Source organism: Acanthochromis polyacanthus, chromosome 10 (genome assembly GCF_021347895.1).
Source record: "Acanthochromis polyacanthus isolate Apoly-LR-REF ecotype Palm Island chromosome 10, KAUST_Apoly_ChrSc, whole genome shotgun sequence".
In the NCBI taxonomy this organism is placed as follows: Eukaryota; Metazoa; Chordata; class Actinopteri; family Pomacentridae; genus Acanthochromis; species Acanthochromis polyacanthus.
This window is the reverse complement of record NC_067122.1, coordinates 33,981,689-33,996,168: the sequence shown is the minus strand read 5'-3', so window position 1 is coordinate 33,996,168 and position 14,480 is coordinate 33,981,689. Positions and strand designations below refer to the sequence as shown.

Here is a 14,480-nt window from a genome sequence, read left to right as displayed (position 1 = left end):
AGCTGAACTTTACCAGAACATTTGTACATTAAATACATTCTAACGTCATTATTATCATCTTAATCATAACCACTATCGTCAGCATCATCATCATCACCACAATCATCCTCATCACCACAGTCATCGTCATCACCACAATCATCTGCATCACCAGCCATTACCAATAAAATGTGTTTCTATACAGCTGTTCTAGTAAAGTTCATTAGATTTCTTTCTCCAGAGACTAGAACTTGTCCTCACCGAAGAGCTGATGGATCAGAGTGTGGACCATCTGAGCAGACGGAGGACAGGAGACACATTCAGTCCACATCTGGGACTCTGAACTGTTGTCAAAACGTTGCTCTGATGTTTTCTTATGAGCTGCAAAACATTCAACTCTCACACGCTCCCGGCCTGCCGCCTCCCCATGCCGTGGATGTGCGCCTGCGCAGTGCGCCCCAAACCGAGAGACGGAGAGACGGGGCTCGAGTCTCCGCAGCTCGAACCGAGAACCTAACTGGAGGAAAACACGGAGCACCAGGCCGATTCGGCCGCCGAGCACACACCGCAGTCTCCCGGACACCCGACGGATCAGCGTCGGCCGAAGCGTCGGGGTGGGAGCACCGGGAGCCCGACTGTCTGTCTGCCTCCAGACGGTGAAACCCAGCGGGACGAAGCGGCCACAGCGCTGCTCCTCACGGCGGGGAAACACTGAGTCACTGCTGCATTCATCGCCGCGCCTTAAATCCTGCTTTTTCTCTACGGAATTTTGAATGGAAGGTGAGTTCAACCAGCCGAGGCAGCGGGCCTGCACAGGACGATCGGTGTCCTCACCGCCTGCCTTCATGCCTGTCCTCCTGTCAGTCCTCACTGTCTGCCCTCATCATGTCCGCCTCTCTGCCCCACTGTTTGTCCTCCTGTCCTCATGCTGTCTGTCCTCCACCTGACAGACTGAACCCAGGCACAGCAGCACGAAAGACAAGACACATTGTGTGGACATAAACAGGGTTTCCTATACATCCTCTGCACGAGGTACAAAGACAAAAGCATTTGGAGGACATATAAGAGGACATAAAGCATCTGGAGGACTACTGGAACAAAACATCTGGAGGATGTACAGAGACGAATAAAACATCTGGAGGACTACGGAGACAAATAAACCATCTGAACGATGTACAGAAGCAAATAATATATCTGGAGGAGTACAGAGACAAAACATCTGGAGCACATACAGAGAAAAAAAAACATCTGGAGGAGTACAGAGACAAATAAAACATCTGGAGGACATACAGAAACAAAACATTTGGAACATATACAGAAACAAATGAAACATCTGAAGGACATACAGAGACAAATAAAACATCAGGAGGACATAAATCACCTGGAGGACATACAGAAGACACTGAGGGACAAAGCTGGACATTTTGAGGTGGGAGACACCCAGAAACATTTTTTTCAGGACATTAAAACAGACTTTCAGGGACATAAACAGACATTAGAAATTCAAAATACTGAGAAATGACATAGAACATGTGAAGGACAAAGAGAAAGTAAGACATTTCAGGACAAAAGGAGACATATAGGTGACCGCTAGGGGACACACAAAGACATTTACAGATAAAACAGGACAATAAGGTAGAGGACAGTTATTGAAAGTCTTTTAAAGACAACAGGAGGACCATGAGAGCACCTTTGGAAATGAAAACACTTGGACACTCAGGGACAAGGTGGGACATTTGCAGGTAGGAGACATAAAAAATAGTTTGGAGGGATTTAAACTGACTTGAGCAGTTGGAGACAGTGAGGACAGACACTGATATATTGGAGGAGACAGTCAGACCAGTGGAAGATGGAGACACAGAGACTTGTTTTGAGGACAGTTTTTTCAGACCAAGGAAAACGTTAGGGGACAGGGATATAAACAGACATACATGAGACAACTGGAGGACACAGAGGACGTTACGGGGTAAAAATGTCTTCTCAATGACAGACATTGACACATAGTGGAGATGTTTAGGACAAAGAGACATGAGCATACATTTGGTGGACATATAGAGGATGAAAAGAACATTTAAAAGAGTTTGACCACATATTTAACAGGTTTACACAAAAAGTGACATGAAAGCAGGCTTTTAAAGACAGGCAGTGAAATATGAAAGATTGAGACATAAGGACATACTGAGTGAAAGACATCCTGTTTGGTAGATGAGTTTAGTTGAAGGACTGTCTGTGAGGACATGTGGAGGACAAGAATGAGAGAGCAGGACGCTGCTGTCGTCAGGAGGACAGGATGAGAGTGTTGTTGGTCTGAAGGACATTGTTTTTCCTCCCCCACAGATTGGATGTGACGAGGACTGAGACAACAACATGATGTCCCCGAAGTGGACCCGGCTCCCCATCCTGTCGGTCCTGGTGCTGGTCCTGATTCCAGCCTGCCCTGTGTCAGCAGCCCGCTCTGACAGGACCATGGTATCAGAGGAGTATGTGGGCGCCACAGTGAACGCCACGGTGTTGGACGGACGAGGAAACACCGTCCACATGATGAGCAGCGATGAGGGGACGTATGGACAGAACTCCCCAAAGGTGGACACCAGGGGCGTCGTCATCGCACCTGCACCACATCATGGAGGTACTGACATCACAACACACACCTGAGGACACCCCTGACATCACAGAACAACTGTGTCATTGTAGTTTTCAGGTACAGTGTGTAGTTGTTTGCCTGCCTTCATTAAATACACTGAGGTTATTGCAGATAAAAGGTCAGCTGATTGTGAGGGGTTCAGGGGGAGGAGTGGACATTTTTTCTGTGTAAATATTAATATTGTTTTCTGTTCTGCTAGCACTGAAACAATCAGACGATCAAGTCTTTGGTGAACTTCCACAGAGTAAAGCAACAACATTTAAATAATCAACTCAGAGTTCAGGAATCATCCCAGTCTGCAGTGTTTTCTTACTTCACAGTGAAATAAAGCAAGAATTCATCCAGAAAATCAATTATCAATACTGAAAGAGTTGCGGTAGCTTGTGAAGACTCTGCAGTCTGCTCCTTTAACTTCACGTCAGATGAAAGCTGCTCAGCTGACTGAAACCTGAAGCTGCACTCAACGTCCTCACAAGGACACTGAGCTCTCGGCCAGATCACATGATCTTCCTCCGCAGCTGGAGGTCGTAGATGTTGAGATTTCAGAGGGCATCCGTCCTCAGCAGACTGCAAAGCTCTCTCATGTTATCAAATCTGAACATTCTGCTTCATCCACATCATTTGTGAACTGAAGTGACGAGTTCCTTTAAAATGAGGTGAAAAATGAGACTTTGAATCAGAAAAGGCTTCTTTAACTGAGACTAAAATCACCCGATGGTGCAGAAGGTTATTGACAGTCACTGTGTGGTGGAAGTAACCAGAAATACTCGAGTACATAACTGGATTACAGCTGCAGCTTGTAGCTGAGTGAGTATTGTGAAATGACTACAGCAGATTTTCAGTTTGCGCAGAGATGCAAATCAGCAAATACAGATACAAGTGATGAACAGGAGGAGCAGCTTGACCGAACAATATAGTCGCACAGTAAAGGAAATCTTCTGTAAGAGTTTCCTGTAAAACAAATAGCAGTCTGAATAAGATCCATAGAAAACTGCATCTGAATGTTTAACCAGCAGCTGGAGGCTGAGAGAAAACAACTGCAGAAGAAGAACTAAAGTCAGTGAAACAAAGAACATCAGGAAGGTTCAGAGAGCAGCAGCTGTCAGCAGATTGAACTGCAGAGCGAAAAGTGACTCGGCTCGCTTTCCTGTTAAAAGACTCTTAAAGGGCAGCCGCCACTTTGTTTCTGCACAGCAGCCTCGCATTCAAACTGCAGCTAATGTGAAGCAGGACTTCAGACTGAGGGGGTTCCCTCTGATCTTCATCACTCGTTCTACCAGCACTTCCATAAAACCTTTTATTTCAGTCTGTATGATTGATCATTTTTAACCACGTTTTTACACAACAATAAAAACACAAATTTACCTTCAGAAATTGAAATAAATGCAGCTCAGAAAAATGTTATTTGCTTAAAAACTGTGAAATGGAAACAGTAAAACCTGGAGGAAGATGGAGGATGACCAGGATGAAGCTGCACGGTGCTTAGATTCAGGTTCAGAGCCATGAGTGTTGAAATCAAACAATCCAGATGTGCTAAGTGCAGACTTTCAACTTCAATTTGAGAGTACTTGCATCCAAATCCGGTGAACGGTGGTGAAATTTAAACATATTTTAGATGTCCTCCACCTTTTTAAGGGACTAAAAGTATTTGGACTGCTCAGCTCTTTCAGGACCAGGTGTGTGTTCTTCCCTCATTATTTCATTTCCAAGAAGCAGATAAAAGGTCTAGAGTTCATTTCAAGTATGGTATTTGTGTTTGGAGTCTGATGAGGTCAACTCTCAATATGAAGTCCAAAGAGCATCACTGCCAGTGAAGGAAGCCATCATTAGACTGAGAAACCAAATCAAACCCATCAGAGAGGTTTCAGAAACATTAGATGTGGACAAATCAACTGTTTGGTTCATTCTTAAAAAGAAAGAACGACCTGGTGAGCTCAGCAACACCAAAAGACTCAGAAGACCAAGAATACCAGTGTAGTGGAAGACAAGAATCCTTTCCCTGGTCAAGAAAAACCTCTTCACAACAGTTGGTCAGATCAAGAACACTCTCCAGGAGGTAGAAGTGTACAGTTCGGAGAAGGCTTCACCAGAGTGAATCCAGAGGGTTCACCACAAGCTGTAAACCAGTGGTGAACCTCAAAAACAGGAAGGACAGATTAGAGTTTACCAAAAAAAAAAAAAAAAAACCAACCATCTAAAAGAGTGTGAGCAGCTCTGGAACAACAACATGGAAAGATGAGACAACGATCAACTTGTACTAGAATGATGGAAAGACAACAGTCTGGGGAAGGGAAGGAACTGCTCAAGATCCAAAGATCAGTGAAGCATGGTGGTGGTAGTATCATGACATGGGCATGTATGGATGCTAATGGAACTGGTTCTCTTCTGTTTATTGATGATGTTGATGCTGATAAAAGCAGCAGGATGAATTCTGAAGTGTTTTGGGTAGTATTATCTGCTCATATTCAGCCAAAGGCTTCATAATTCATTGAACAGTTCTTCATGGTGCAGATGGACAATGACCTGAAGCTTACTGCCAAAGCAACCAAAGAGTTTTTTATCCTTAAGAAGTGAAATGTTCTGCAGTGACCAAATCAATCACCTGACCTGAATCCAACTGAGCTGCATTTCACTTGCTGAAGACAAAACTGAAGGGAAAATGCTCCAAGAACCAGCAGGAAGTGAAGACAGCAGCAGTAGAGGCCTGGCAGAGCATCACCAGGGACCAAACCCAGTGTCTGGAGAAGTCTATGGGTTCCAGACTTCAGGTTGTCATTGACTGCAAAGGATTTGCAACCAAATATTGAAAGTGACAGATTTCTGATTATGTTAGTTTGTCCAAACACTTTTGGTTCCTTAAAAAGGTGGAGAATATCTAAAAATGTGTTGTAATTCCTCCACCGTTCACCTGATTTGGATGTAAATACTTAAAGTCTGCACTTAAAGCACATCTTGACTATTTTATCCCAGATCCATTGTGGTGTACAGAGCTGAAATGCTAAAAACTGTGTCCATGTCCAATATTTATGGACCTGACTGTATGTCCAGCAGCAGTGCAATGCATTCTGGGAGTGTCACAGAATGTTTTCAGAGTTGGGCTTCACGTTGCCTGCTCGTCATTTGAATAAAGTTGAGGTCTCGACTACTTTCTTTCCAACAGGAGTTGCCAATCGATGACTGTAAACTTCTAAGAAACTGTTAAAGTAAACATTATTGATCTGAAAATAGAGATTCAGCAGCTTATTTCTCTCCTCAGATCTTTTCTGAAAATATTTTGGAGAACTATTCAATAACCAAATGGTTCCAAACAAGTCATCATGCTGGTTTGAAATAAGCCCAAGAACGAAGAGATTGTCCAATCAGGTGTGACCGTGGTTTGTTGTTGGAGGCGGGGCCTGTAGGTTTTTACAGTTAGACGGCATCACAGGGCTCTAGACTAACTTTGTTTCATAGGAGCACAGTGACCCCTAACTTAAAATTTTAGCGCAAGTAGAAAATTTAGGGGCACACACCAAAATCGACTTGCAAAATAAATATTTACATTTCCTCTCATTTTCATTGTATTACTGATAATTAATTTAAATAAATGCAGAAACTATAATGTTTTCAATTCACATTTTATTGTGCAGCAGTTGACACAACATAACAAGAACAGCACTCAGAGAGTGCAGGACCAAGGCTGCTCAGTTGACGTATCATTTCTGACGGATGAAATCTTTAATAAAAAATGTCTTTGTGCTGAACACAGGCATGTGTTATGCATGTGTACGTTATGTATTTATACTGAATCACATGTAAATTACCCTTATAAAGCTCTGTTGATCAGTTCATCATTTTTGGCAAGCCTTTGTTTTCCTAGTGTTAAAATAACCATTCCCTCCAGGCTTTTATTTTGAAGATGTATTTTTGATTGGGCAGGCTTTTATTTTGTAACCATTCCAGCGGCATAGGAAGTGTTTATCTAAGAAGCGTTTTCTTGACATGCCAACAACGCTGCCAAAAAGTCCGAAAAGTCATGTAGAGATGAAAGAAAATGATTCCACGTTCCTGTCTAACAAAGGATGTACATAAACTTAGAAGCACCTAGCTTGAATGGGGACAAGCTCTTACAGTGTTTCCTGAAGAAAGGAGTGAAGGAGAGAAAGGTGAATTTGTGTTCAAAATAAGGCTGACTATTAATTGGTGGAAGTTATTGTTTTGTGTTCGTTCGGTGCAGTTCTGATGGTGGTTTGGTTAAATAACTGAACTGTCCTGTTCTGTCTGATCAGCAGTTTGATGACTGGGTTTGTGTTCAGTGTCTCAAAAAAAGCTGCTGATAGATTTTCCTCCGATCGATTGGTCAATTGATGTTGGATGGAGCGTGATGATGTGTGACCCAGCAGTAACCATGGTAACACTGTGTGTCCTTAGTGGTGGACCGACAGGGCTGCGACCCCAGCACCCGTTTCCTGGTTCCTCCCCGGAACGTCCACTGGGTGGCGCTTCTGCAGAGAGGCAACTGCACCTTTAAAGAGAAGATCCTGAAGGCGGCCGCCTACAATGCCACGGCTGTCCTCATCTACAACAACTCCACCGACAAGACCGTCAAGATGGGACACGAAGGTCAGAGTCCCTGACAAACAGGGCACAAAGTTCACCTTCCTTTCTATTAGTATGATGTCACACAGCAGCAACTTCATCAAACCTTCTCCCCAATATACAGACATCCATCCAGTATAACCCTACACCTGAACAGTTCACACTTTTATCTCTGCAGAGTGAGATGTCTGTCTGCAGGAGATCTTCTCCACTTTAAGGTTCAACTAACTGTCTGATGGCATCATTAGGTTCATCATCATGACAAACAGAAGCTGTTCCTGTTTGAGTTTACTGTCAGTCTATGAAGCAACCGCAGTGGAGCCGCAAGTCATGGGTGGCAGGGACAATAGGAATTATTAATCAATTTACAATAATCACAATCAAACCCATCAATCATTTAACAATGATCACAATCACACTGTTCAATAAATTATCAATAATCACAATAAGACTGATCAATTAATTAGAGATAATCACAACCAGACTGATCAATTAATTATCAATAGTCACAAATACACTGATCAGTTAATTAACAATCGTCACAATCAGGCTGATCAATCAATTAACAGCTGTCCCAATCATACTGATAAAAGAATTAACAATAATCACAGTGAGACTGATCAGTCAAATTACAATCAGAATGAGTCTGATCAATTAACTGAGAACCAATCAATCACAATCAGACAAACAGTCATGAGAAGGTTTAGTTGTTTGTTGGTATTTTGTATTTTATTGATGATCTGCAGGATGACAGTGTGCAGCAGTGACTTCCTGATGTCGATCCTAAATATAGATCGTGTCATTAATTTATGAGGTCACTGTGACCTCACACTGTGTGGTGTGTGTGTGTGTGTGTGTGTGTGTGTGTGTGTGTGTGTGTGTGTGTGTGTGTGTGTGTGTGTGTGTGTGTGTGTGTGTGTGTGTGTGTGTGTGTGTGTGTGTGTGTGGGCTCAGGTGCTGGCTATACTTGTGGGGACCAAATGTCCCCACAACTGTAGGAAAACCGAAAACAATGTCACTTAGTTTAAACAGTGTTTTCTTGGCCATGTTGTTGTTACTGAAAAAAGTAAAAGTGCAAAAACGTTTCTTTAGGGTTACGCATTGTTTTGGTCTGGGTTAAGGTTAGGGTTAGGGTTTAGATATGAATGGGAGTCAATGGTATGTCCCCACAATGATAGAAAAACATAGTGCGTATGTGTGTGTGTGTGTGTGTGTGTGTGTGTGTGAGATGCTGAATGTCAGAGAGCACAAACAACAGACCTGCAGAGACATGAACATACAGGACTATAGTTAATCATCAGGAAGTGTAGAAACTAAAGGAATATTCAAGAAAAAAAGCTTCACATAACATTTAGTCAGAATCACTTTTTTCTACACGTCTCACTTTAAATGTGATCTGAAAATAAAGCATTTACTCTTACCTAGGGCTGAGCGATATGGCCAAAAAATGAAATCTCCATTTTTTTAGTCATCTTGGACGATTACGATTTTAATCGATTTTTGTTACATACATTGTTAAAACACAAACGATGCCTCTTTTCCATCGTTGTAAGGCAGACAATGTGCTACAAGCCCAGTTTAATCAAAGTAGCTGTCTATCAAGCTGCACGAATAACACTGGTGTCAACTGGAGCCAATTGAAGGCTGCAGTGATTCTGTTGACACTACAGTGTATCAGAAAGAGGTTATTGAATATTTGTGTCTCTCTTCGCTGTTGCAGCAGTTCTGCAATTTGCAGGCGGTCCCTGTTCACAGCCGGCTACTCATAGACACCAATGTTATTTCTGCAACCTGAAAGACAGCTACTTTTGATAAAACTGGGCTTCTAGCACAACATCTGCCTTACAACGATGGGAAAGAGGCATCGTTTATGTTTTGACAACCTATATCTAATGAGTTATTGATGCTGGAAGTCTGAATCTGTGAATGTCTTTCCAACTTTACCAAACTTGGGGCCACAACCACCCAAGGAGTGGTATATTTAATTTTGCAAAAAGCATTTAGTCATACTTAAAGCTTTAAGTGCTTTATTAACACAAAACTAAGAGTTCTGTATTGTTTTATGATCACAGGTTCTGTCTAAAAAGATGTGGCATCGTTTTAAACAGTGAAACCAAACTAATAAAATGTAATGACCAAACAGTGTGGAATACTGGATTCTGCAAAAACTGAATGCAGAATACTGGACAAAGAAATTCTCTACAGATATTTTTCCCATCTAAATATTTTCTTAATACAATGAATGTATTAACTTATTTATGTGTGTATGAATGTATTTACTGACTTATTTATTTAGTACCGTTAACATATCAGAGTTCTAAGTGAGTTTTTCTTCAGGTAGGCAAAGGCCATTTATTGATCACATATAGACTATTAAATAAACGATATTTAAAAAAAACAAAAGCATTTAAAATACTATTAAACGACTTAGGCATTTATTGAGTCACTAAAATACTGTAGAGTCTACGGCCACATCAGTCTGACTATAATCATCCTCTGGTAAATTCACAACCATGTACTGATGTCCCTTTCCAAAGGGACTTCAGGAGGTGATTAGATGATGATAAACTGTGACCTGCTGGTTGGGTTCTCTCTGTTCTCATGTTTCTCACATGTTGGTCTCCTGATGCTGCCTTACTTCAGCTCGTCTATGAGCAACAGAAACCACAGTTTGCCCTGTACCTATTGCCAGGATTTCAGTCTTCCCCCTCACGCCTGTGCTTTTGAAAACGTTTTTGATCCTTTGGACGTGGTAGAGTTTCAGGTGTAGACATTTTTAAACACGCGGGAGCAGCAGCGTCTGTAACCAGGAAACCCGCGGCAGAACCGGCAAACAGACTTGCTGGACCTCGCATCGGGTCCTCGCTACATAGGTCTAAGGAAGATGAAACTGGCTGCCCTTAATATTTCGTGTGTTTTATTTTGTTTATTATGCAGTTTTGATGCGTGTGTGACAGACGTGTATGGGACATTTATGAAAATACGGAACAATTAGCGTCCCGTATTGAATCAATACGGGACGCTACAATAGTCAAATAAAGGACGAATCCATATTTTAAGGAACGGGTGGCAACCCTATGCCGCACTCCCGTAGCTGCGGTCACTTTTCCCATTCTTTAGGATGCCTCTGCCAGAGGTGCTGAAAGAGGTTAGTTGTGCTGCTACTCTTCGTTTTCACAGTACTTTTGCAAACCTTGCACATGACTGTAGTTTGCTCTGTGTCAGTCTTGTCAAAGCCGAACCACTTCCATATAATCGATGTAACATGAGGCCCTTTTCTCGCGACCAACTCTTCGTCTGCTGTTGTGTCCGCCATGACGGGGGTGTGAGTGTTTTGGCGGAAGGAGATGAGAGGCGGAAGCAAACGCCAGTGCACAAGTCGTGAAAGGCAGAAGAAGAATCTGTATTGTTATATATTTAAGCTCGCCTTGATTTTACGATTTCGCAAATTTTCAAATCTTCAGGTTTTAAAAATGCGAATTAATCGAATTAATTCGATTTATCGCCCAGCCCTACTCTCACCAGATACTGAACATCTTTTCATCATTGAATTTCTCCTCAGGGATTAATAAAGTTATTGTATTGTATTGTATCTTCAGCATGACTGATGCTCAATGAGGAACTCAGTTGTTAGTTTTCAGGTGAACTGCAGGCAGTGTTTCCACAGAGCAGAGAGGACACAAGAGAGACTGAGAGGAAAATCAAGCATCCTGGTTCAATGAAATAAATGCAGTATAAATCAAACAGTGAACAGAGGAGTGGGGTTGGAGATACATTCAGCATGGTGAAACATAATTCATGTTAATCTGATTTATACTTGTCATCTGATGTTTGATGTGAAATGAATAGATGTGTTGTTCTGTTGTGGTCCTGATCCTATCTGCAGGTACTGGTGACACAGTTGCAGTGATGATCACCGAGGCATACGGTAAGGAGATCCTGGCTCACCTGGAGCGGAACCTGACGGTCCTGGTCTCTGTGGTAGTGGGTCAACGTGGTCCCACCAAAAACATCAACCGAGGCTCGCTGGTCTTCGTCTCCATCTCCTTCATCGTCCTCATGATCATCTCGTCAGCCTGGCTCATCTTCTACTTCATCCAGAAGATCCGCTATACCAGCGCCCGCGACCGCAGCCAGGTAACAGGCTAGCATGCAGGCTAACAGGCGGTCAAGTCACTGTGATACACAACACATTTTAGATTAGATTAGATTCAACTTTATTACACATGTACAAGTACAGTTAACAAAATGCAATTTGGCATTTAACCAGAAGTGTAATATGTAGCAAGTGCAAGATTTACAAACTGTACAGAGATATATAAGGTAAATGAAACTTGATATATTATAACCATGAAATATGAATGGCTTGTTTTGAGTACAGTTGGTGCAATGAACATACTTGCCAATAGACATAGTATCGGGATGGACACACACACACATATGTATATGTATATACACTCCCCTTGTCAAAAGATTTAGGACACTTTCTCATTCAAATAAAGTAGAACCTGTCCTACATCTTTTGACAGGGGGTGTATTTCATCATATGGATGTGATCAGGGCAGGACTCTGATTGTACATGTAAAGTTTCAGGCAGATTGGAGCATGTTCAGGGCATTTACACAGCATTTGAAATTTCATGGCGAAGGATCAAAATTCCAGAGGCCGCCACGGACACGCCCTTTGACTTTGGAAAAAGATTTTAATAACTTTGGATCATTAAGGCCTCCTGTATGTACTGGCCCAATTTGAGGTGAATTGGAGTTTCCCCTTGGAGGAGTTTGCTCTAGAAAAAATTAAAAATGCACTACCATAGCCGAAGATAGGTGATGTCTCTTCAGTGTCCTCAGGAAAAAGAGGCATTGGTGAGCCTTCTTGACCAGGCTGGTGGTGTTGGTGGACCAGGAGAGGTTCTCTGAGATGTGGGTCCCCAGAACCTGAAGCTGGACACACATTCGAAAGCCATTCCGTTGATATGAGTGGGATTGTGTGTGTGCTTCCTCTCTTCCTCCTGAAGTCCACAATGAGCTCTTTCGTCTTGCTGATATTAAGGAGCAGGCTATTTTCAGCGCATCAGGTGGCCAGATCTTCACCCTCCTCCCTGTAGGCTGTCCCATCGTTGTTGCTGATGAGGCCAACCACTGTTGCGTCATCCACAAATTTGATGATGGAGTTGGTTCCATGCACAGGCCTGCAGTCGGGGGTGAAGAGGTAGCAGAGGAAAGGACTGTGGTATGCTTGTGCTGAGTCTGATGGTGGGGGAGCTGGTGTGTCCTGACCTAACATGCTGGGGTCTGTTGGTGAGAAGGTCTATTATCCAGTGGCAGAGGGAGCTGTTAATAGTCAGATCCTCCAAGTTTAAAGATTAACTTGGAGGGGATGATGGTGGTGAACGCTGAGCTAAAATCAACAAACAGCATCTGCGTGTCGTTGTTGTCCAGATGTGTGAGCACAGAGTGAAGTGCAATGGAGACTGCATCCTCTGTACTTCTGTTGCTGCGATAGGCAAACTGCTACGGGTTCAGTGTGGGTGGGAGGCAATTCTTGAGGTGTGGTAGGACCAGTCGCTTGAAGCACTTCATAATGATGGGTGTGAGGGCTACAGGGCAGTAGTCATTCAAAAATGTGGGACTGGAGTGTTTCAGCACTGGAATAATGGAGGTGGATTTGAAGTATGCTGGCACAGCTGTTTGGGTAAGGGACAGGTTGAAAATGTCCATTAAAAACCCCTTTGAGCTGCTCTAAGCATGCTCTAAGCATGCAACCGGGGATGCCATCTGGACCTGCAGCCTTTACACTGTCAGTGGTGGTGTTGATTGATTGATTGATTGATTGATTTATAAGGATCCCCGTTAGCTGATGCCAGTAGCACCAGCTAGTCTTCCTGGGGTCCGAAAAAAGAAGACAGCCTTATATCAAAAGATCATGTTTCCAGATCACATCAGTCAAAACAGACATCTAATGTACATCATGTTTACGGTGACAAGTTGATATTAGACCAATCATTCAATCAACAGGAACAAACAGAACAAGAAACAACACAGAAATAGGACATTATACTTGTCAGATTGGATTACTGCTCAGCTGTTAAGTAGTGCGTTCTAAGATGGTATTTGAATGAGGCCTTGCTGTTAGATTGTCGTGTGTGTGGAGGGGGCAGCTATTCCAAAGTTTGATGGCACGATAAATAAATGCCTTTTTCAAAGCATTGGATTTACCATCATCTGCTAATAACGTTGCGGAATAACTATGAATCTGACTACATCTGATAATTTGATTATGTAAAAACTCAAGTTTGATGGAAAAAACAGTATTGCTAAAGAATGTGACTGTACTTAAACACAGCCTTTTTTTTTACTTTTAACCATGAGAGTTTATGATACATACTTTCTGTATTTGCTCTGATGGGGCAATGTAAAACAAGTCTGGTGGCTCCATTCTGGGTAATTTTGTTCAGCAGGCTCTCAGATGCAGAGGGTGAGCAATAGTCCAGGTGACTTCGAACTAAAAGACTTAACTACCTGACCCAAAATGTGTTCAGTAACATAAGGAAGGCATTTTCTCACCATAGAGATGCCATTACCCATTTTCTTAATTATTGTGTCAATGTGTTCTAACCATGACAATTGACTGTCTATTATAACACCTAGTAATATAACCTTATCAGTCTGTTCTATAAATTCGCCAGACAAGTTCAGTCTCAGTGTAGGTTCAGATGACAGTTTGTGACTTGATCCCAAAATAATAGCTTTGGTCTTTGAGATGTTCGATACCAATGTTGATATAGTCCAGCACAGAGAAGTGTAGCTGTCAATATGATGGACTCTGGTCTTACCGGAGTCACCTGCTGTTCTGTCTGCCAACCGGCTAGCTTGATAGCATTGTCCGGTACTCCACTGTTTAGCCATGTTTCCATGAATACCATGACATTACAGTCCGTAAGGGTCTTTAAAGCAACAGCTGCTGCTAAAGGGCTGAAAAAATATTACAAATTAATTTTAGTTTAAATATTGAGGTGGAGACCCTGTAATGTCATTTAAGATGTGAATTTACTTCAGAGGTTACGATGTTAACGAATAAAACCTGACAACAATGATATAAAATGCTACTCTACCAGACTATAGTATTATTATTATTTTTCATGGAGACTAATTTGGAACTAAAGTTACAATGCTAAACACATACAGCAGAAAACCCAAACCCATTTCTTTTTTGGGAAAGTGTAGAACTTGTGACCTCTGACTGTCTTGTTCGATCAGGTGATATCAGTAAATGCCCC

General features: G+C 42.3%; 1 protein-coding gene across 1 annotated transcript in view; it reads left to right on the top strand.

The window, feature by feature from the left end:
* Positions 1–412: 412 nt before the first annotated feature.
* rnf130 (ring finger protein 130) overlaps positions 413–14,480 on the top strand; it is a 28,442-nt gene continuing 14,374 nt past the window's right edge. Inside the window, exons 1-4 of the mRNA XM_022219310.2 lie at positions 413–1,408; positions 2,317–2,608; positions 7,034–7,225; positions 11,088–11,338. Of these exons, the coding sequence (XP_022075002.1) occupies positions 2,347–2,608; positions 7,034–7,225; positions 11,088–11,338 (705 nt within the window). The 5' untranslated portion in view covers positions 413–1,408; positions 2,317–2,346. The remainder of the gene's footprint in view (positions 1,409–2,316; positions 2,609–7,033; positions 7,226–11,087; positions 11,339–14,480) is intronic.